The sequence below is a fragment of the Glycine soja genome, chromosome 18, assembly GCF_004193775.1.
Source record: "Glycine soja cultivar W05 chromosome 18, ASM419377v2, whole genome shotgun sequence".
NCBI lineage: Eukaryota > Viridiplantae > Streptophyta > Magnoliopsida > Fabales > Fabaceae > Glycine > Glycine soja.
This window is the reverse complement of record NC_041019.1, coordinates 5166764-5188482: the sequence shown is the minus strand read 5'-3', so window position 1 is coordinate 5188482 and position 21719 is coordinate 5166764. Positions and strand designations below refer to the sequence as shown.

Here is a 21719-nt window from a genome sequence, read left to right as displayed (position 1 = left end):
GCATGATATTGTTTAGTTTAACTATTTTTTATGAATTCTAATTCTAATATATAATTGTGTTACGTATTTGAAATATTTTTTCATAGTTTATGCTGTTGAAGCATAAATATCTCCAAAGACATATCTCTCTCTAAAATCTTTCCAATTTATTCCCTATACCATGAGGGATGACAAAATATACCTAAATCTTATAAGAATTCATAAAAATATCTGTAAATAAGACAGATAATTACACATAAATATATATATATATATATATATATATATATATATATATATTCATAATTTTACAAAGACATAAATATATGTATTATAATATTCAACTCATTCCACCCCATATATATATATATAGAGAGAGAGAGAGAGAGATTTGCTAACATAGATCTACTAAAAAAATTAAAAGATCTATGTTTGCTTCCAACACGTTTTTTCTTGACAAAAAACCACTCTTCATTTTTTAAAGTAATGTAATTGAAAGGATAACTATGTAACTCTATCTTTTTAAAAAAAATAATCCAAAATCTTTTTTCTCTCTCTCTCTTTCCCTTGAACCCTTTCTCCTGGCCACCCAAATTTCCTTCTCTTTCCCATTAACACTTCCTTCTTTCTATTGTTGCGCCTCGTTGAGGAAACTTGGTTTTGTCCATAGCATCTTGTGCAAAGAGAGGAGCACATAACTAAACTCAATATCCTTGTGAGCAGCCAATTTTAGTGACATGAAATTGAAGTTATTTTTTTTTACCCCTTCTTAAAAAATACCACATTGTGTGAAGAAGTTGAGAATTGGTATAATTTTGATTCCATTATTTTAGGGATATATTTCCGATTCACTTGGTGTGCTCTGCATTGAAATTTTGAGCAGCATGTATATTAATCATTTGGTTCCAATAAGCCTTTTGTATCTTTGAGATATGCTTTTTTTAGAATGTGTCTTTGAGGTCCTTATTTGTCATTTACTTCTAGAAATTAGTGGTAGCAACCTACCGAGAGTATTAACAACGTTGGCAAAAACACACCGAAAGTCGCATAGGAAAGACACACAAACACAATTTTCTGTGAAAAATAATAATATTTTTTATGATTAATATTTTAAATCTCTCATCTTTAACAATATTATTATCAGAGACTCAAAATATTAAATTTTTAATTAAAATTTTTGTTGAACCATTAGAATATTAACTTTAATAATCGTTATGTTAGATGATTATTTTTATGATTTTATTTATTTATGACTTGAGTTTAAACAAATTAATATTATGTGTGTATGTTTTTAATGTTATATTTAAATTATTTAAAAAATAAATATTTAATATAATTGTAGTAATTATTTTAATTAATTTTTTTTATTAATTTATTATTATTAACATTATATATAAGTAAAGTATGATTATTGGATACATGTATGGATATATAAGTATCCGATAAGTACGAATATAAAAATTAAAATTACTACTCACATAAATATGAGACTAAATATAAATATTATTTTTAAATACGAAAGAGGAATACTAATAACTCTACTCATTCTCACCCTGACCTTCTTTATATAGTAGGTTTGTGTCTTCATTTATCACACTAAACCAGTTAGAAGAGGTTGCATAACTGAACAAACAAAGCAACCCTATGTCGAAGGTGGTTTGTGTCACCGGAGCCAGTGGCGCCATTGGATCATGGGTGGCCCTCCTCCTCCTCCAGCGTGGTTATACGGTCCATGCCACCGTCCAAGACATCAGTTACGCACTATTTCATTATTAATTTCTTCCTCTCACACACACTCACTTGTATATCTTGAGCAATAATCTTTTCATGCCAAAAAAGTAACTAGAATTTAACACACATCACCAATTAATGGATGAAGAATGTAGTTCATATATAAATTAAACACCACACTAGTTAGAATAGAAAGTACAATATAATTGTCTATTTTAAAAAAAAATGTTGTGGACTAAATATTGTGTATTTAATTATTTGGTTGTTTAATTTGGTGAAAATAATTATATTGTGACACACTTGCAGAGGATGAAAATGAGACGAAACATTTGGAGGAAATGGAAGGAGCAAAGAGTCGTCTCCATTTTTTTGAAATGGATCTTCTTGACATCGACTCCATTGCCGCTGCCATAAAGGGTTGCTCCGGCGTAATCCACCTCGCATGTCCTAACATCATCGGTCATGTCGAAGATCCTGAGGTTAAAAAATTAAAAATCACTTAACACACTCCAATACATCCATAAATGGTCTAATTACTAGTGTAGTTCATATATCTACACAATCTTTATATCTTAATCCTTTCACTTAAACATGACTGATTTTAATCTTTACCCATGCACGTTTTTTTAATCCACGGAACTTATTAACACAAGTAATTTAACATTTGCATCCCTTAATCAATGTTTGACGTTTGATTAATTATATTCTCTACTACTTTACTTCAAAATGTATTGATCCAATGAGAGATATTCGTGGGTATCAAATAAGAAACTCCAAATATTTTCTTATTACACAAAAAATAAATTTTTTATTTAGTTTTAGTTTATTTTAGTTTCAACGACTAAAGTGAAATAAAATATTTATATATAACAATCAAATTGAGTAGTTTTTGAATGTAAAAATTAAAATATAAAAATTGTACTGATATAAAGAGAGTAATTAAACCTATAAATAAAAGAATATATATCTAATGACAGCCTGAGAAGTAAAAGGTTAATCTTATGTTAATCATATACAATTATATATTATGGTTAAAAGTATTTTAATTAAATTTATTTTTAACCATTTATCTATACAATTGAAATTTACTTCTCTTACATCTCTTGTGCTTTCACTACTACATCATGTATGGTCCAAATGAAATGAGTGTATAAAGATTTTGTTGCTTACATTAATTAATGCTGAGAGGGTGAGAGGAAATACAGAAGCAGATACTGGAGCCGGCGATAAAAGGAACAGTTAATGTGTTGAAGGCGGCGAAGGAAGCGGGGGTGGAGCGCGTGGTGGCGACTTCGTCGATCTCATCCATTATGCCAAGCCCTAACTGGCCAGCTGATAAGATTAAGGCAGAAGAGTGTTGGACAGACCTTGAATACTGCAAACAGAAGGGGGTTAGTGCTTCTTCTTCTCATCTGTATCCACTTTTTTGGATTATTTTCTTGTCTTCTATTATAATATTTCATTATATTTCTCTTATATATTAAATTAGTTGATAATGTCACAATTAATATTACACATGACTTTTAATATGATTGTTACGTTATTAATTAATATTTTATTTTTATTTTTCTAATAATTAATATTGATATGACAATATTAACTAAAAAATCAAAATGCTAAATTTTTTATTTAGAAACTAAAAGTGAATTTTGAAGAAAAAAAATAAGAAATAAAAATATATTTAACTCTAAATAATTTGTATATTACAAAATGGTAGCAAAAATCATTGGCTAAAAGACAATTAAATAATATATTTAAGGGGCAGGGGGATCCACCATTCATGTTACTTACCCTACCGGCCTTATTCAATAATTGATCTATTATTAGTTCTAATTCTTCTAAAATAATACATTAATGATTTTTCAAGAAATATCAATAACTTAATTTTCAACATACTTCTCATACATTTTTTATTTATTTTATGAGTCTCCCTTTAAAAAAGTGTCCTAAGTTTTTCTTTATATAGGATTTACATAAAATTTACTTAGTAACATAAAGAGAGTTGTGTAAAAGAAAGAAAGAAAAAAGCCTAAAATAAGTTTTTAATATACACTCTTATATTATAAATTAGAATACAAAATTTAAAAAAATAATTTTTTTTATTTAAACATTCTCGACATTATCTTTTTTTCTGTGTTGGAGGTGTATCTCACATGGTACATCGCAACTACTGAAATATTTCTCTCCCAACTATTTGAAATTATCACTTCTTATATATATACTTAATCTTCTTGTTTCTCTTTTTCAATCTAACAATTTTATATTTATTTCTAAATTTAATTATAATAATATTTTTTAAAAAATAATAGTTAAATAACTTTATGTCATAACTTAAATTATTCAATCTAAAATAGAGATTAAATATTCAAAAACATTTATTTATTATAAACTTAATTATAATATACATATTATAAATTTTAATTATATAAAAACAAATATTTTTTCACATGGTGGATGTGGTGAACATTCTAGCGAATTTTGAATGGCTAAAATCGAATACCAAACATATTATAATGAATATTTCTCTCCTTCCACAAATTCCGTTTGCCATGCACTCCAACCATACACTAAACCTTATAATACGTTGAGAATTTACGATCACAAACTGAACTTTAACTTATTCAAATTATTTTCCACTTCTGATTTTGATGAAAAATATCTTTACCTTTAACTCACATGAACCTAATGTTGTGACAAATATATTGATGGGGGTGTTGGGGTCTACCTAATTTGCATTGTTGTGTTGTGTGGCAGTTGTACTATCCCATTGCAAAGACTCTAGCAGAGAAAGCGGGTTGGGAATTTGCAAAGGAGACAGGTTTTGATGTTGTCATGATAAACCCTGGTACAGCTTTGGGCCCTCTGCTTCCACCAAGAATCAATTCAAGCATGGAAATGCTTGTTAGTGTTCTCAAAGGTAATTATCACCACTCAATGTATACAAATGTGACACGTGCCCAACCAATGAGAAAAGAGAGAAAGTCCACATTATTTTTAAATGATATGTAGTTAAACCAAACCCAGTTAACACGAGAGTTAAATAAATCAACCTATATAAACCTACATTTAAATATATTAACTCTGACTCGTTTTGGATGTTAACTTTGATTATAACACAAAGTATCTATAAGAATCTCCCCCATTACTTCTAATAACTTTGTCTAAATTAAGTACATAGCCACAAGTTTTCTATTTTTGAGCATTTTCAACTGAGCATCTGTTTTTTTTTTTTTTTAACAAATCTTATGCGATTCTTATTCTTACACATCACTTGTTTTTTTACTTTTTACAATATAAACAATTTTTTTCTCCAATCCAACTCGGCTACAACTTAAAAAAATTTACTGTATAAATCTTACAAATAACTCTATATCTTTACATTTCATCAACATTTCATAAAAATTCATGCACATTATTTAAGCACCCTGCTTCATAGGTGCTTGCTAAGTGACTGCTCTTGTGAAACATTTCTTGTGAAGTGTCAGTCCTTGATAAGCTACTCATTACACAAACACCTCCGTAGGGGGTGCTCTTAGTTGCTCTTTTATAACTTCATTAGATTTTGGTGATGTAATTGTCACATAAACTAGAAAAGAAAGACAGTGCCTGTAAATTTAATTTTGACCATTGAACATAACAGAACTAAAAAGAACCTCAAAACAGAAAATTGAGCAGCATGCACATATTATGAACTCTTAGAACAAGAAAACCTTTTCCTATATCTCAATCACTCTCTGTGACGTAAGGCTAATAGCATAAGCGTTTGGAACATGTTACAGGGGGCAAAGAGACGTACGAGGACTTCTTTATGGGAATGGCTCACTTCAAAGACATAGCATTGGCACATATTTTGGCACTTGAGAACAAGAAAGCAGCAGGAAGGCACTTGTGTGTGGAATCTATTCGTCACTTTAGTGATCTTGTGGACAAGGTTTCTGAGTTATACCCTGAATACGATGTGGTCAAGTGAGTATTCTACACAATCTCATATAACAACTAGTACTTTTCTGATAAACTAATATGTAGGATGAAAAAAGATTATCTGAATTTACACCTTATGCAATTACATAATTTCAAATTGAACAAATACCAATACATAAAAAATTGCCGAGCACTAGGCTTCTAAGATCAATTACATTTGGATTTTGGAGCAAAGGCAATATTTTTCAATTATCTAAATATAAGTAAATGGGTTTATAAACTATCTTAGGTATTAATAGTTGAGTAAATTGTCTATAAATTCAGTGTTTTTTTTTTAATAAACCTATGCATTGACCGTGTAAAAGATTTTTACACTTATTCAATTACAAATTATCTTAAAAATCATATTAATTAAAATTTCTGATTAGTTGATGGTATCGTAAAATTTTCTTAAAACGACCCCCACAAAAATTAAACTTCTAATAATTTTAATTTTTTTGCTTATAGGTTGCCAAAGGATACCCAGCCAGGGTTGTTGAGGGCAAGTACAAAGGATGCATCAACAAAGCTGATTGATTTAGGTCTAGAGTTCACTCCTGTAGACCAAATCATCAAGGATGCAGTGGAGAGTCTGAAGAGCAAGGGCTATGTCTGATTTCCATGCTGCTGCAGAGGGACTGAGTGCACTGTTACAAGTGGTGATGGCGTTAATATTATTCTTCTGCCATTGCTTCGACTCATTGTTCATGCCATTTATGTACCCAAGTGATTGATGCCTTAAAAGCAAACCTCTCAATTCCAATTTACTCTATTAATTGGACCAAACATACCATATTTAAATCTTGGTAACAATTTGTTAGAAAATTAAAATAAAAGAAAAGAAATAAATAAAAAGAAAATACAAAGTCTTCAATTAAATAACAAGATAACAGTAGCAAAATAACTTTAATTAACAATTAGTCTGATTTGGAGCGCGCAAATGTTATCCTTAAAAAGAGAGAAAACAATACTATCAAAACAAACATAATTAACAACATTAACCCATTAAAGCAAAATCTTAAAAAACATAAGAAATCTAATTTTACGTAACAGATTCTAAAATAAATAATTTATTTTATAAAAACAGAATTAATATGAATACCATATTTTTTATAAATTTTAAATTATAAAACAAATCTTTACACAATTCATGTTACACTAATAATGGTGCCAATTCATGTTACACTAATAATGGTGCTAACAATGGTGCTAGCCCTGGTTACTAGGATTGGCTAGATCACCAACCCAAATGTTCTGTTTTGTACATCTCACATGGAAGTTACCTCTCAATCTGAAGTGCCCAAATGGACGAAATTGCCAATGCATTGCACGATAGCAATGTTAGATTCATGTTGGTAACGCGTGGTGAGACTCCATGGTTGAAAGAAATTTATGGGCACATGGGGATGGTTGTGGCATGGTGTGATCAATTGAGGGTGTTGTTGCACCCTTCTCTGGGGGGTTATTGGACACATTGTGGGTGGAATTCGGTTATAGAGGGTGTTTTTGCTGGGGTGCCCTTTTTTACCTTCCCAATTGCCATGGATCAACTATTGATTAGTAAGGTCATAGTGGAGGATTGGAAGGCGTGGGCATAGAGTGAAGAAGGATGATAAGTTGGACACCTCGATGAGAAGAGATGAGATTGTTGTGTTGTTGAGGAAGTTCATGGAGTTGGATAGTGACGCTGGTAGAGATATGAGGAAAAGAGCCAAGGAGCTTCAACATATGGCTCAGCTTGCAATTACAAAAAATGGGTCATCTGAGATCGAAGCCTTTATGAAGAATATGGTTGAGAGTGGAACGAGCATAATTCAAGTTCAAAATGGTATTTAGAATATTAAGAATGCGTTTGGATAAAGAATTTTAATTGAGGAAAATAATTTATCAAAAAATTTGAATTTCTGTAATTTAGAATTCATTGTTTGAATGCTTTTTATAAAGAATTTAAAATTTAGAAATTTTAAAACAGAATTTTAAACAACTAAAAATTTAGAATTTCAATTTCATTCTAAAAGAAATAAGATTGTTCGGGTGTGAGCATAGAGAAACAAGTATAACTAGCACACCAATCATATCTTCTCTTCTTTTCATCCTCATAATTTTAATTTTTTTTATCCAAATACAAAATTTTAAAAATAAAAAAATTTCACTTAAAGTATTTAAAATTCTTAAAATTTAAAATTTCTTATAATTTTAAATTTCTCCATCCAAACAAACTCTAAATTTCCCTTAAATTTTGAATTGTCCTATGTTGGATTTGTTTTCCTGAATTATAGAAATTCAATAATTTGCCTAGTTAGCTTGTGTTCACTTAATATTTCTATTTTTTTTTCTTTCATGTTAGACCAATAAAACTAAGCGTCTCTTGCTCTGTTTACCAATAAACGATTGGACGTCCCTATATAACAAAGAAAATGAATTTTTGTATGTTTATTTTTTACACTTTTTTTTCCTACTTTCTTGTTGGTTGAAATTTGTATCTAGTTATTTGTCTTTCTATCATTACGTACACTTTATTAAATTATTAATCATACTACTAAAAAACAGAAAGACAATAATTATAAGATGAATTTAGAATATTTTTTAGTCGAAAAGTAATCACTAATCTTAATTCTATATGCATGATCTTCATATAGATCATCTCGCTTAAGAAATAAAATTATTTATCATCCATTTTATATTATGTTCACAAAATAATTATATTTTTATCAAATAATTTAAAAATTATAAATCTATTTTTTAACTATCATAATTAGGTTTTTTAACTTCTTGATAAGACCCAAATTATTATTATGAGAATAATACTTGAAAAAAGCTAATTAATCACTTATTATATATTAAAAATATTAAATTAAATATTAGTTATTTTTTCAGTATATATTTGTATCATTAAATAGTTATTAATGCTTTATTGATTTTTAAAACGAGAATCATTTTAAGACAAATTAAAAAAAGAGACATATAATATGATATAAGAAAAACAATTAAACTTAAATTATAATTTACTTATATATTATGCTATAAATCGTGTGAATCAATTGACACAAGATTTTTTTTAATTTAATCAATAATTTTGAATTAAAATTTTAAATATACAATTGTATTAAATAGTTAGAAAAAAAATGGATGGCCCTCGAATAAAAAAAAACACGTAGCCTTTACTCTTTGAAAAAAAAAGTTGCTCACGTATATATTCCAAAGAATATTTTTAACACTAAACCTCCTAACTGGTTCACTTTAAAACCACAGTTAACTTTCAAAGCACCAAGAAGAACCGAATTAGTTTTTATTGGGTGAATGATAATTAGCTTATTTTAAATAAACTTAGAGTGAATTTGTGTAAACTTAAAAAAATAAAAATTTAAAAACATTATTTTAAAAAAAGTGTAATGCCAAGAACAAATATGTTAGTTTTTATTGGGTGGGTGGCGGTGAGCTTATTTTAAACAAATTTAATGAGAGTTTGATTACGTTAAAAAAACACTTTATAAAAATAATTTAGACAAATACTTGATAAAAGTAAAATGCCTATATTATTAAAAAAAGAGTATTTTTTTTTTCAAAAAACTTAAACAAATGGGTCCTTAGTTTTATAAAAATTAATTTTAGATAAAAATGAGTTTAAAGTAATGTGATTTCTATTTATAAAATCATTTAAAAAAAGTTTGAGTGTAAAGTGGTGTATGGTGGATGAATTCGTTATAACCGTTAGATTTATTGTATAAGACTGGATCCTGATACCCTTTGACATAGTATTTTAATTACGTTGTAAATGAAGTTTGCACAAATGCTGTAGTTGACACAATTGCCCTTTTTAGTTAATAATAAATTTCAGTAAAACAATGGTGATGTAGGGTTCCGGTTTGTTGTGTCGGTGCTTAAGGCTCCTCCGGTGGGTCGTTGTGGGTGGCACAGCCTGTATGAACCGCCGACAGCTACGGTGGTGTGAACTTACTGCACATAATAAGGGTAAAAAAGTCCTCTTTTATTTTTAGTTTAATTGCTTTTTTTTTATTAATCTCATAGTACCAGATAATTTGTAGTATTTTTTTAATAGCAAAATTCAACAAATCGATCCAACCGATGAAAAATTAAAATTTAATCTTCCAACTTTTAATAATAATTAAATTATAAAATAATCTTACGAATTTACTGATATTTAAAAATTAAATTTATACTTTTAAAAATCAATTTATCACCAATTACATTTTTGGAACACAAATATGATTATTTACCTTTTTTTTTTTTTTTGGTTTACCTAGTATTCTCAGTTTGTGAATTGAAATGATGTCATCAACTATGTTCTAAATTCACCAACCCAACGTCTTGTAAGCTCCGCCCCTGGACAAAATCAAGGTCCCATTTATGCAAGCTTTGATTCACATTCCTGTTCGTTTTTCCTTCGCACCTTTTCTTCTTCTTCGCTCTGTGCCATGTCTTCCTCTCTCGCTCTTCCTTCCACTCCCTTCTTCGCCAATGGAACAAGAATCTTCGCTCTCAAGCACTCTCTCCCTCGCTCTAGGGTTTCCATGAGCGTCTCCGCTGGATCTCAGGCTTCCGTTCACCAGGCTTTGTTCGCCGATTACAAGGCCTCCACTTCATTCCTCTTCCCTGGCCAGGTACGCTCTCCCGATTCCGGCCCTCTAAACGGCATCATTTATAATTTTGAATTGCAAACATTTTTTTTTTTGCATGTAATGTTTCTATTATTGTAGGGTGCTCAAGCTGTTGGAATGGGGAAAGAAGCTCAAAATGTGCCTGCTGCTGCGGTTTTGTTCAACAAGGCAAATGACATTTTGGGGTACTTACGAACTTAATTTATTACCGGTTTTTGAAGTTTTTAAAATTATTCTTTTATCTCTCATGACGTAATTTCTGCATTCAGGTTTGATCTTCTTGATATATGCATCAATGGGCCAAAAGAAAAGTTAGATTCCACCGTTATTAGCCAGGTATATGCTTTAATGCTTTTCTTAGACTCCGTGTTCAGTATAAACTACCAATCTAGGCTATTCTCATTTGGCGTAGGCTATTGATAGAACAAAGGGATATGGTGTTTATTGTAGAATGACATTAGTTGCCATTATTTAGATTGTTTTATACTATAATGGAATGGTTTGGAGCTAACTTCGTTATTATTTCATTCCCTTCACGATCAAACTAATAGCTCAATAATGTTGTACCGAGTTGTCATTTATCTCAGAATAAGCTGTAATTTTTATTTATGTACTGATTATTTACTGTTTAAGATACTCTACCTGAAGTTAGGAAAGGATCTTTGCACTGCTATTGCTTGAAACTCAAAAAGCAAGCATGTTTTATGTGCATAAATGGTATATAAAATAGTGTGCTGGAAATTGGCATGCTATTTGTGAGTTGTGATTCAATGATTAATTTGATATAGATACTTTTAAAACTGAAGATCATTCCAACATAGTGGAGTGCTATGGAATTGGCATTATGCAAAATAACTGGTCAAGGCAATTTCAGTTTAATGGTTGGAAGTTAAATGGAAAATACTTCTGGTGGATCACTTGAATCCATTCAGAACTTTCTTTAAATCTGTGCCCTTAGCTTATTATGTTTCGCCAAATTAAAAAAAAAATATGCAAATCAAAAAATCTTTGTTGTTAACATATAAAAGGAACTAGGAGCCCTAGAGCCATAACTCAAGTGGCACTAGGTCACTATGGAACTACTTGATCCTAGGGGGTCAAATCCCAGCTGGGCCACTTTGTTCTTCAGTATCTAGTTCCCTCCTCACCAGACCTTAGACCTCCTTTGCCATTGTAATCAAGATTCTTTTTAAAGTAAACAAAGAACAGCTGTATTGGCTATAAACAGATTATGATATCAAACTAGCACCAATACATAACTCTGTTACTGATGAAATTTGTATTGTTTGTAAAGATTGTCATAGATGCAATGTTTACCATCTGATTCTCTGCTTCTTCAGCCTGCTATTTATGTCACAAGTCTTGCTGCTATAGAGCTACTTCGTGCACGTGAAGGAGGTCAGCAGATTATTGACTCAGTTGATGTTACATGTGGTTTAAGCCTGGGAGAATATACTGCTCTGGCATTTGCTGGGGCTTTCAGGTGAGTTACCAAGAGTAACTACTATTTATCACAATGGTTTTTCTATTGTTTTCCTTTTCATTTCTTCATTTTCTTTTCATATTTTTCCCCACATATCAAGAAATCTGCTTAGTAAAAGCATAATAAGTAACTATGGCATATTTGCCCTTTCATTGTTGGCCACAACACTTCTGTGTCGTATAGTTTACTTAAGTAACCTTTAATTTGAGGTTGGCAGTGGCATTAAGGAAACCTAGTGGATAGTGTGTGAGTGACCCAAGTCTCAACCATGGGTTTTATGAATGTGAATAATTGACTTTAAGATCTTCTGTTTACTTCAAATCTCATCAGTACATTGCAATTAATTATTTTTTATAGCCTGTGGGAAAAGTATCCACCAATAAGAAGTTTAGAACCATTCTCTGTCTGCTTGCAGCATATATGGTAATGAATAATTATCTAACCTCTGTAATTTTTTAACATGAGTTGTGTGACTAAATTGTTCTGAGTGGTTTTGTTTGAGGTTCAACTTTCTCTTAATTGACATGCCATTGACCTCATGTATTTAATTTGACTTTTAAGCTTTGAAGATGGACTCAAGTTGGTCAAACTGAGGGGAGAGGCCATGCAGGTAAGCAATATCTGTTAGCTGGTCTAGTTTCTTGTCTCACTTCAACTTGTTTGGATTCTAATTTGTATGTCTTGGGAAATAACTTATGTTCTCTATCCAGGATGCCGCTGATGCTGCTAGAAGTGCTATGGTTAGTGTGATAGGACTGGACTCAGAGAAGGTCCAACAATTGTGTGATGCAGCCAATCAGGAAGTTCCTGAAGCTGAGAAGGTTCAGATTGCCAATTACCTGTGCCCAGTAAGGTTCTTGTGAATCTACCTTTTTATAAGCTTAAGCAAAAATCTGTTTCTCGATTATATATAACCAGTAGCTTGTTTGGAATGTTTGTCTTTTGATAGGGAAACTATGCTGTCTCTGGGGGATTAAAAGGAGTTGAAGTGCTAGAATCCAAGGCAAAGTCTTTCAAGGCTCGAATGACGGTATTACTTTGCCCAATTTTCTATTTTCCAATGCCACCTTTCCTCAAAGAAATAATGCCTTTGCTTCTCTGTGGCAGGTGCGCCTAGCTGTTGCTGGTGCTTTCCACACTAGTTTTATGGAACCAGCTGTGTCAAGATTGGAAGCAGCATTGGCAACAACAGAAATCAGAACCCCAAGAATACCAGTCATCTCCAATGTGAATGCACAGCCACATACAGATCCTAACACAATAAAGAAGATATTGGCACGCCAGGTATGCTACTGATACTTGTTTCAATCTAACAAGAAGACATGAATGGGAAATAATTATACCTGTTATGCATTTGGCAGGTTACTTCACCTGTTCAATGGGAAACAACAGTGAAGACTCTTCTAACCAAGGGTCTGAAGAAAAGCTATGAACTGGGACCCGGAAAGGTAATAAATATACAAATTTAGGTTTGGTTTGGGAAAAAAAATCAATAAGTATTTTATAGAAGAAAATGAGTAGGTAAAGTGAATAAAAGTTTTCCTACAAGCTAAAATTAGCTTATACACTTCAGTTTTTGGAGAAGTTAAACGAGGGATCTTCTAAAATAATTGAATTGCATAAGCTAATTAGTGGATAATTTTGATTCATTTTGCCCTTTTCTTTTCTTTAAGTATTGATAACCGATTCTTGTTTGTTAACTATAATGTGGAACTGCTAGTTAGCATTGTTAGTCGTGTCCTCTAGCTCTATGAATATGCTGATATTTGTTTTTCTGGACTCATTTTTCAGGTTATTGCTGGAATCGTCAAAAGAATGGACAAAGGTGCTGATATTGAAAATATCGGTGCTTAATGTGGGGACCTTGCTCCTTCTTCGGGTTGGAATGAGCAAAACTAAATTTATAACATTTTTTCCAAGAGAGAAGAATGTTGTGTTAGCTATAAATCAGGATGCGTGGAACTTGAAGCTTTGAAAGCAAGGAGCAGCTACAGTCATATTTGAATGCCAGTTTTGAAGTTAAAATGTTAAATTATAATTCACGAGTTAGATAAGTGATTGTACTTGGCACTAGAATTTTTTAGTTTTTCTAATCTTATATTCAATGTGTCTCGGAGTTAATTATGTCTATGCTTCTTTGTACCAAATATAGCTTTTGGCCTTTACACAGGCTTAATAATAATTAGAAGAAACAACACTTTCCATTCAATTGTTATGGCAGGTAGAATTTGTAAGGCGTATTTTGCACAGCTTCAAACATCGGTTCATGTGTTTCAAAGCGACAAACGGAGAAGTAACTGTATCATTGGATTCCAAAAACATGAATTCCGTTGAACCAAATTATTTTGACGAGGTTTGAAATATTTCTAATTAGAAAAGTGAATTACGTTTTTTTTTATGATGCCAACCAAACAACACTTTCTAACTTTTCAACTCTTCACCATGATTTTTGAAACCAAAATCGATTATGCTTGATATCCAAACACACTGAATTTCAACACAATTGTTTCTAAGATCCCAAGTTTCAAACATAAAATTTTATTTCGAGCACAAAATTCTAAATCTTCATCCAAAATAACAATTTCAAAACTGGAACGAAAAGGACACGACACTTAATTGAGTATCTAATTTTCCTTCAAGTGTTCGACGATTGTCTCAATCGGCGAAGCTGATTGACCCAGTGATCATCGGGATCTCGAGCAGCCCAATCGGGAACCACTCCGGCGAAGGACACTCTGCGCATCGCATCCATAACTCTGGTTGCGTTCTCTGTCGTCAGCGGCGCATTTCGTCGGTTCTCTTCTTCTTTTAGCGCTCTCTCGAAATCCTCTCTACTCCTCTCTTCTTCTTCTTCTTCTTGTTCCTCCTCTTCGTCGCTGCTGCTCTTCTCTGCGATGTCGTTAAGATCCAGAGACGAGATCTCATTCTTCGTCACGACGTGCACCGCGAAACCATTCGGAACGTGCCGGAGCTCTCTGCCGTGCTCGTCGTCTGAGCTCCCGTCGTCGTCAATGGCGGAAATCGGCTGGTAGTACTCCGTTGCATCATCAGAATTCGCGTCCGAGTCGCTCCCGTTTCCGTTTTCTACGCACACCGAAACGAAAAAAAAAATCAATTCTCAAAAGAAAAAATGAATAAACTTTATTTTCCTGAAAAAATTAAAAGAAAAAAAATGACAAATAGATTTGTTTACCTTCGACAAAATCAATGGCACCACTGTTCATTTTTGCGACTTGAAACTTGAAACTGGTGAGTTCAAGAGTGAAGACTGAACGAAGAGGGGAAAGAAATGTTGAAATTTCGAAAGAGTTTTTAAAAATAAAAAATAATTTTTTTTTTGTAAAACTAAATGGTTAGCTAAGATTTTATTTATCAAATTTTAGTTTTTTATTAGCAGTTTTAGTTTTTAAAAAATTTGATTAGAGACTAAAAATAAATAAATAAAGAATTAATCTTAAATAATAAAAATAAATAAGAGAATAAAAATATAAAAAAGAACTTTAAAGAATTAAAAATATATTTACATTTTGTGTTTGTAGGAATTGAACCCGGGTCTATACTATAACAGAATACTATTCTACCACTAGACAACCGGTGCCTGTTGAAAACTTCATGGATATTAAATTATATATCTCTCTTGGATTTTGTTGGCAAAATGAAAATGATGATAAACGTCGATTTTGATGGCAGTGTGTGAAGGAGAGGGAGTGCTGAGGTTGAAGCGGGAAACAATGGCAATTCCCATGTTGAGGGCTGCAATGATTTCTCATTCTCAATCTCAACCACTCATTCATTCCATATCTGCTATTTATGAAACCGCTAAGAGGAGGAAGAGAGTGGTGTTCTCTTCTTCTTCTTCTTCAGAACTTAACCCTGTAATTCGGTGAGTTACACTTCATTTTCTGATTCTTTTTGTTTTTTTTGGCCTTTCTTAAACATGGTTTTTGGCTTGCTTTCTGTTGCTGAGGTTGTAGGTCAGAGGTATCATTTTGTGTTGGGACTTGCCTCATTCCACATCCAAAAAAGGTAGTTGCAATCCAACTGAACTGAAACAACATCCTTTGTTCTTTATGAATAATAACATCATTGTAAGCATACTCAGGTACACGACACATGTTCTGTTTGTTAAGTGGTTAAGTCCCGGTCTTTTCTTTCTAAAGGTTAACACAGGTGGGGAAGATGCTTTCTTTGTGAGCAACTATAATGGGGGAGTTATTGCTGTTGCCGATGGTGTCTCTGGGTATGCTACTTTCTTAGTATTTGACTCTTGCACTGTGGAAGACTTGTAAAGAAATAAGAAAGAACTCCCTGAATAAAAAAGTTCAATTTTTTATTACTAGTTATTAATTTTAAATGGTGCTGTGTTGCTTCATTTTGAGATATTGTCTTCTGTGATGTGGCAAAGGCTGTGTCTTAAAAATGGTGCTTTTCTGTTATGTGTCGCAGTTGGGCTGAAGAGGACGTGGATCCTTCGTTGTTCCCTCGTGAATTGCTTGCTAATGCTTCCAATTTTGTAGGAGATGAGGAGGTAGCATAACATAAACACACTTTCTGATGAGGAATTTGCTAAATTAGAATTATTTTGGTTTCCAAGTACATTCATTTGTTCAAATTTAAACCTTTTTTTTCTTTCCATTTTGAGCAGCATATCAATAAGAATGCTTCTATGCATGTATTCTTGTTTGCTAACAACACAAACATGTTGAATATTGATGGATTTAGCAGGTGAACTATGATCCTCAGATTCTTATTAGGAAAGCACATGCCGCCACTTTCTCCACAGGCTCAGCTACTGTGTAAGTTTATCCTATTTTATCTGGATTGCCAATTTGGAGAAATATGACCAAACATTGACTTGCTTGTTAGATGTTTCTACCATTAATTAGCTCATTTTTACTTTTGTCTAAGAAGCATCGTTGCTATGCTGGAGAAGAATGGAACTCTGAAGATTGCTAATGTTGGAGATTGTGGATTAAGACTCATCCGTAATGGTAATATCATGTGCTATATTTCATCTGATAATAGTATTTTCTAAAAGATGTAATGCAATTTGCTCAATGTATTTTAATTTCTAGCCTTTTCTTTATTGAGAACACTTGATTCCTTCTCTGATGTTGAGAACCTGAATTTCCTTGTGTTTTTTCCAGGTCATGTAGTTTTTTCCACTTCTCCACAAGAGCACTACTTTGACTGCCCATTCCAACTAAGCTCTGAGAGGGTTGGCCAAACATACCTTGATGCAGCGGTACCACAATCATTGCTACTATTGTTTAACTTTCTTTTCCTCTTCCACTCTATCTGCTGACACTTCAAACTATGCAAGATTTCTAATTATTTTTTTTTAACAAAACCATTTTTTCATATGCAAATTGCTCAGTCCATGTCATGCCTGTGTTTCTTTCTGGTCCTGAACTCGCCTCAGTGAAGAGAGAGGGGGTGTTAGGAACCAAGAATAAAAACATTTTATTGAATTGAATGGAAAGAACAGAAAATATGAGAGAAATTTTTCCTCCAAGAGTTTCGCCTTTACAAAGAATTTCTCCTTTCACAAAGTTCAAAAGCTCAAACTACAGATGATACAAACAAGCTAGAATGAATCCTTTCCCCTTACATCCTCTTATTTATTTCACTCATTAGCCCCCTAATTAATCATTATCTTAACTGTCTTAACTAACTCTCCCTTTCCTATAGTCCTAATAGGAAGAGGGGGGGAGAAGAAGCAGACAAAACAAATAACTAATTCCTATTTTTGGCGCTGGAAAATCAATTCTTATACTTTCTAATTAAAAATGTGTCTCAAATTCTCAATGTAAATTTATGGTTGAGATTAATTTAGGCACACATTGTAATCATGTTCAACAGTTCAAAATTAATCCTATCAAAATCAATTCTATTCAACTTTAACATAAACATGTCTGTAAATAATTAATTTAAGTACTTCTTAGAATAATCCGGTACTACATAACAATATTTGTATTCTCACAATTGCATTTTAAGTTCACATGTCAGTCAAACTATTGGTTTTGGGGGGCACGACGCCTCCTTTGGACCTTTATTGTTGTCCACAATTATGTATTCTCTCCAGGATTTGTGTTGTAAGTATCATTTTAAAAATGATGGTTTGGCTTGGGTGAAGGACAATATATGTATTACCTTTAATGAGTCAGAACTTAATACACCACTTTCCAAAGGGGATAGTTTCATGTTCCAGTTGAGATAAGTGTGGTTCTTCTATTATATTTTCTTTTACTAACCTCTGCAGGAAAACAGGTATGCAATGTGGAGTTGATACAAGGAGACACAATTGTCATGGGATCCGACGGGCTTTTCGATAATGTTTTTGATCATGAAATTGTTCCAACCATTGTTAGATACAAAGATGTTGCAGAGGCTGGTATTGTCTTCTTGATTAGTCAGTTTAATGAATCTTGATGGTCATATGATTTTTTTCACTAATTTGAAATTTATTTTGTTGCTAGCAAAGGCATTAGCTAACTTGGCAAGCAGTCATGCAATGGATTCAAATTTTGATTCTCCCTATTCGTTGGAAGCCAGGTCTAGGGTAAGGAAAGAATATTATAACTAAGACTTCCTTTGCTTAACAAGATATAACTTTGTTTATAGAAAATGATGCATTCTTTTATAATTTTCTATTTTTTGATTACTTCTTATTAGGGAAATCACTTTCTCATTCGTGTAAAGATTAGCAACCATTAACCAGGAAAATAATCCAATGACAATATTTGCAATAACCATCTAGTTTCTTTGTTTTCTTAATAATTTTCCAGGGTTTTGAGCCACCCTTATGGAAGAAGATTCTTGGAATGAAGCTTACAGGTGTGTCATAAAATATTCTAAAACAATTCCTTTTTCTTACATGTGGCTGACCTCATTTTTTTCTTCTTCTATTGTAACAGGTGGAAAGCTTGATGATATCACTGTAATAGTTGGTCAGATTGTGAGTTCATGAGATTTGCTAATAATGAAAGAAGACAAAGTCCTGATTGCTGAGATCACTAGAGAAGGGTTTGCCTTAAGTATACTGCGGCAACTAAATTTTGGTGATGCTCTGAGAAATAAGGATCTATTCATTGAAGTGAGTTCTCCTGCTTTGCCTGTTGTGCTGCATGCATTGAGAAAGGCTGTCTGAGATACTCATTCAGAAATAGTTTTGTTTGAGATGTTATAATCTAAGAACTGTCTCTGATACATTGGAGAAGCATGATTGTGAATAATAGGAGAAAAAAAAATCAACCAGTAACAGCAAACATTATCTTAAAAAAACAAATAATATGAAACAGAAAATGAAATACTTCAAAATCATTAAATGGAAAAACCTAGCTATAGTACTTTTTTTTTTGTTTCTCTTTAAAATTAAAACCAGTAGGCCCATTTAGTTAGTAGACTGGGTGAGGAACCCACTAAACAACGAGCTCAAAAATTCGTGGGCCGCTTTAATGAAATATTAAATGGGTGGCAATTGCTTCCTGCATCCCAAAAATTGCTACTTGCACCTTTCCTGAATGTTTTTTACTTAAGGGATGAAAATTAAAATCACTATTACTCATGGGATGAAAATAAAATAGTAAAGTCAGACTTTATAAGAATTTAGTTTAACTAGTTTATATGATATAAACTTGTTTTTAAAGTTTGACATGACCCTCATGGTAATTATTTAAAAGTATATTTTGTAATTAGGTTTATAAATAGAACATAAGTTTATCCTTCGTTAAACTTATATACTTGAAAAAAAAAATATAATTTAACACACATTGAATCTTCTTTATGACAACACCTAGGAAAAAAGTTGTAGTTATACACATTTTTCCTTGCATTTTTTTCAAGCTTCGAAGGTGAATTTCGGAACGTTCCCCCTTCAACATTTTCAACAACTATTGACATTTTTTTTGTAGTTCGAAATGTCACTTCCTTTTCAAACAAATAATTGAATTATTATGTGATTATTTTAGCTTGCGTTTTTATTACAAATGGATAAATATCCAATACGAAACAAAAATGAAATAAAAGAAATATGTTTCAAGATAACACACATCTAAATTTTTATTTTCACATGTACTAAACCCTAAACACACTGTAAGAATCATGCAACTAAACAGCAAAGAGCAAATGAGAAACAAAGATATCTATATCCCAACATATTCTTTAATCATGTCCTCCCATTTTCACTTAAGGGAACGCATATGTATTCAACCAACAAAACCACTGTATATCCCATCAAATTTGAGTCACCCGACCAATGATTTTGGTTTAGTAGAATTAGCTATACACACCCCCAATTTCATTATTTACCACTGTATTCTCAATTGAAATACTAGCGAACAATAAGCCTGTCACATTCATGCCTAGTAGTCCATGTTGCTTATAAAGAATACAAGTGGGTTGACAATGTGCGGAAAAGGTGCATGGCGATAATTTTTGTTTCCTATTTATTTTATAGGCAATTTTGTTGATTTTTTTTCTTTCTAAAAATAGGCAATTTTGTTGAAGATACAATCCCGCATTAAGTATTTTTTTATTAGAGATTCAAACCTTGATTGTTACATTGTAAGCAGAGTCCGTCCAAGGATAAAAAAAAATTAAAGTTTAATCTTTAGATTTACCAAAAAAATATATTTGTTTTTAAGTTTTTTAAAACAAAAAAGATAGCATTTTATTAGAAAAAAATTATATATGTTTGCAAATAGAACCCATATATTATTTTCTGAGTAAAACATTTATCTCAAAATTTATTTTAAGTCTCATTTATCGTTAGACCGGCCCTGATTGTAAGAAATAATTCTTATAAATAATCTTTTTTATAAAGAATTAATTAATTTCATTAGACTCAACCCTATTAATTGCATGACAAAAATTATTTCATCATTTAGAATTATGTAATCCCAACTAGTTTCAATGAGACATAATTATTTTTTTTATAAATTAAAAATATAAGTATTTGTCACCTAGAGATAAATTAAAACCACATAATCCTAGACCTTACAACAACTTTTTTCACGGGGTAGATGTGAGATAGTTTTGGACAACAAAATGACATGCCCAATTGTCAGGTCCACCCTCCTCATCTTAAACAAAATTGCTTTGCACACCTACCAATATAGTGTCGTCAATAGTGCACTGCATGCCATTCAAGCATACCATTTCAACAAACTTTGCGCTAAGTAGCCATAGCTAAAGGCCTAAAGCATGCTATATGGTCTTTTTAGAGGACAAGAACACGAGGAAGAAAGATTCGTACGTATAATTCAAGATTCAGATGAAGAAAAAGGGAGATTGACTCGGACTAAAGAAAAAGTAACAGTGCAATGAACCTAAATTGCCAAGATGCAACACATGAAAGCGCAAAAGAGGGCTTGAAAGGGGGATATTTAACAGACTTTTGTTTTCACAACTATGCTTGGTGGATTGATAATGGGTCTATTTGTTTAAGTTTTTTTTTTTTAATGAAATAAGTATTTTTGTTTTTGTTTTTGTTTTTTCAATGTATTTGTTTAAACTACTTTTTTAAATAACTTTTTTAAGTTTAAACTGATCCAATAACATGCGTACAAAACTTAAGATTATTTTCTTATAAAGTTTTTTTCTTCTTTAAATGGTGACACATAAATGTTCTTTTTAATAGTAATAAATAACTTATATCAAATGTGTTTATAAAATTTTAAATGAATATCCACCTATCATCATTTTCTTAGAACTTCATAGTAATAATGCAAGAATTTTGTTAACACATTTTTTTTAAAACACTATTTATTATTAAATGAATTTTATATAAGTCTAGCTACCAAATAGAAAATGAGTAAATATATAGTTAAATTCACAGAAATTCCCATTTGGCAACTAGTTTAGCTTTATAGGCTGAGGTTGAAACACATTGGAATTCTATTTCCTGATTCTACGGGACTTAGTGTATGTTTGGGTATCTATTGTAA

At 31.6% G+C, this 21719-nt stretch overlaps 4 protein-coding genes and 1 pseudogene across 7 annotated transcripts; 4 read left to right on the top strand and 1 right to left on the bottom strand.

Moving 5' to 3' along the window:
* The first annotated feature begins 1524 nt into the window (after window positions 1–1524).
* Window positions 1525–6465, top strand: LOC114396562 (cinnamoyl-CoA reductase 1-like). Its single transcript, XM_028358615.1, has 6 exons — window positions 1525–1732; window positions 2017–2189; window positions 2916–3101; window positions 4465–4627; window positions 5490–5676; window positions 6139–6465. Exons 1-6 carry the CDS (start codon window positions 1624–1626, stop codon window positions 6284–6286), a joined length of 966 nt encoding a protein of 321 aa, XP_028214416.1. The 5' UTR covers window positions 1525–1623; the 3' UTR covers window positions 6287–6465.
* Window positions 6466–6833: 368 nt separating this feature from the next.
* LOC114396287 lies at window positions 6834–7579 on the top strand (annotated as a pseudogene).
* Window positions 7580–9938: 2359 nt separating this feature from the next.
* On the top strand, window positions 9939–13981 carry LOC114396824 (malonyl CoA-acyl carrier protein transacylase-like). Of its 2 annotated transcripts, XM_028359001.1 has the most exons (11): window positions 9939–10292; window positions 10389–10474; window positions 10559–10625; window positions 11630–11772; window positions 12334–12382; window positions 12483–12620; window positions 12722–12802; window positions 12880–13056; window positions 13134–13220; window positions 13564–13672; window positions 13704–13981. In XM_028359001.1, the coding sequence occupies exons 1-10, from the start codon at window positions 10107–10109 to the stop codon at window positions 13624–13626; spliced, it is 1077 nt and encodes a 358-aa protein (XP_028214802.1). In that variant the 5' UTR covers window positions 9939–10106; the 3' UTR covers window positions 13627–13672; window positions 13704–13981. The 2 variants fall into 2 exon arrangements, with proteins under 2 accessions (XP_028214802.1, XP_028214801.1); XM_028359000.1 differs by having other exon boundaries at window positions 13564–13981.
* Window positions 13982–14407: 426 nt separating this feature from the next.
* LOC114396286 (bone sialoprotein 2-like) lies at window positions 14408–14996 on the bottom strand. The gene is made up of 2 exons (XM_028358188.1): window positions 14966–14996; window positions 14408–14856 (listed from the first exon to the last, which is right to left on the bottom strand). The coding sequence occupies exons 1-2, from the start codon at window positions 14994–14996 to the stop codon at window positions 14408–14410; spliced, it is 480 nt and encodes a 159-aa protein (XP_028213989.1).
* A 445-nt stretch (window positions 14997–15441) lies between these two features.
* LOC114395011 (probable protein phosphatase 2C 26) lies at window positions 15442–19040 on the top strand. Of its 3 annotated transcripts, none has more exons than XR_003662918.1 (11): window positions 15442–15655; window positions 15747–15798; window positions 15933–16012; window positions 16219–16300; window positions 16495–16568; window positions 16684–16763; window positions 16920–17017; window positions 18043–18166; window positions 18257–18334; window positions 18561–18609; window positions 18690–19040. XR_003662918.1 is itself a non-coding variant. In XM_028356700.1 (11 exons), the coding sequence occupies exons 1-11, from the start codon at window positions 15456–15458 to the stop codon at window positions 18740–18742; spliced, it is 975 nt and encodes a 324-aa protein (XP_028212501.1). In that variant the 5' UTR covers window positions 15445–15455; the 3' UTR covers window positions 18743–19040. The 3 variants fall into 3 exon arrangements, 2 of the variants coding, with proteins under 2 accessions (XP_028212501.1, XP_028212502.1); XM_028356700.1 differs by having other exon boundaries at window positions 15445–15655; window positions 18252–18334; XM_028356701.1 differs by having other exon boundaries at window positions 15446–15655; window positions 16498–16568; window positions 18252–18334.
* The last annotated feature ends 2679 nt before the right edge of the window (window positions 19041–21719 follow it).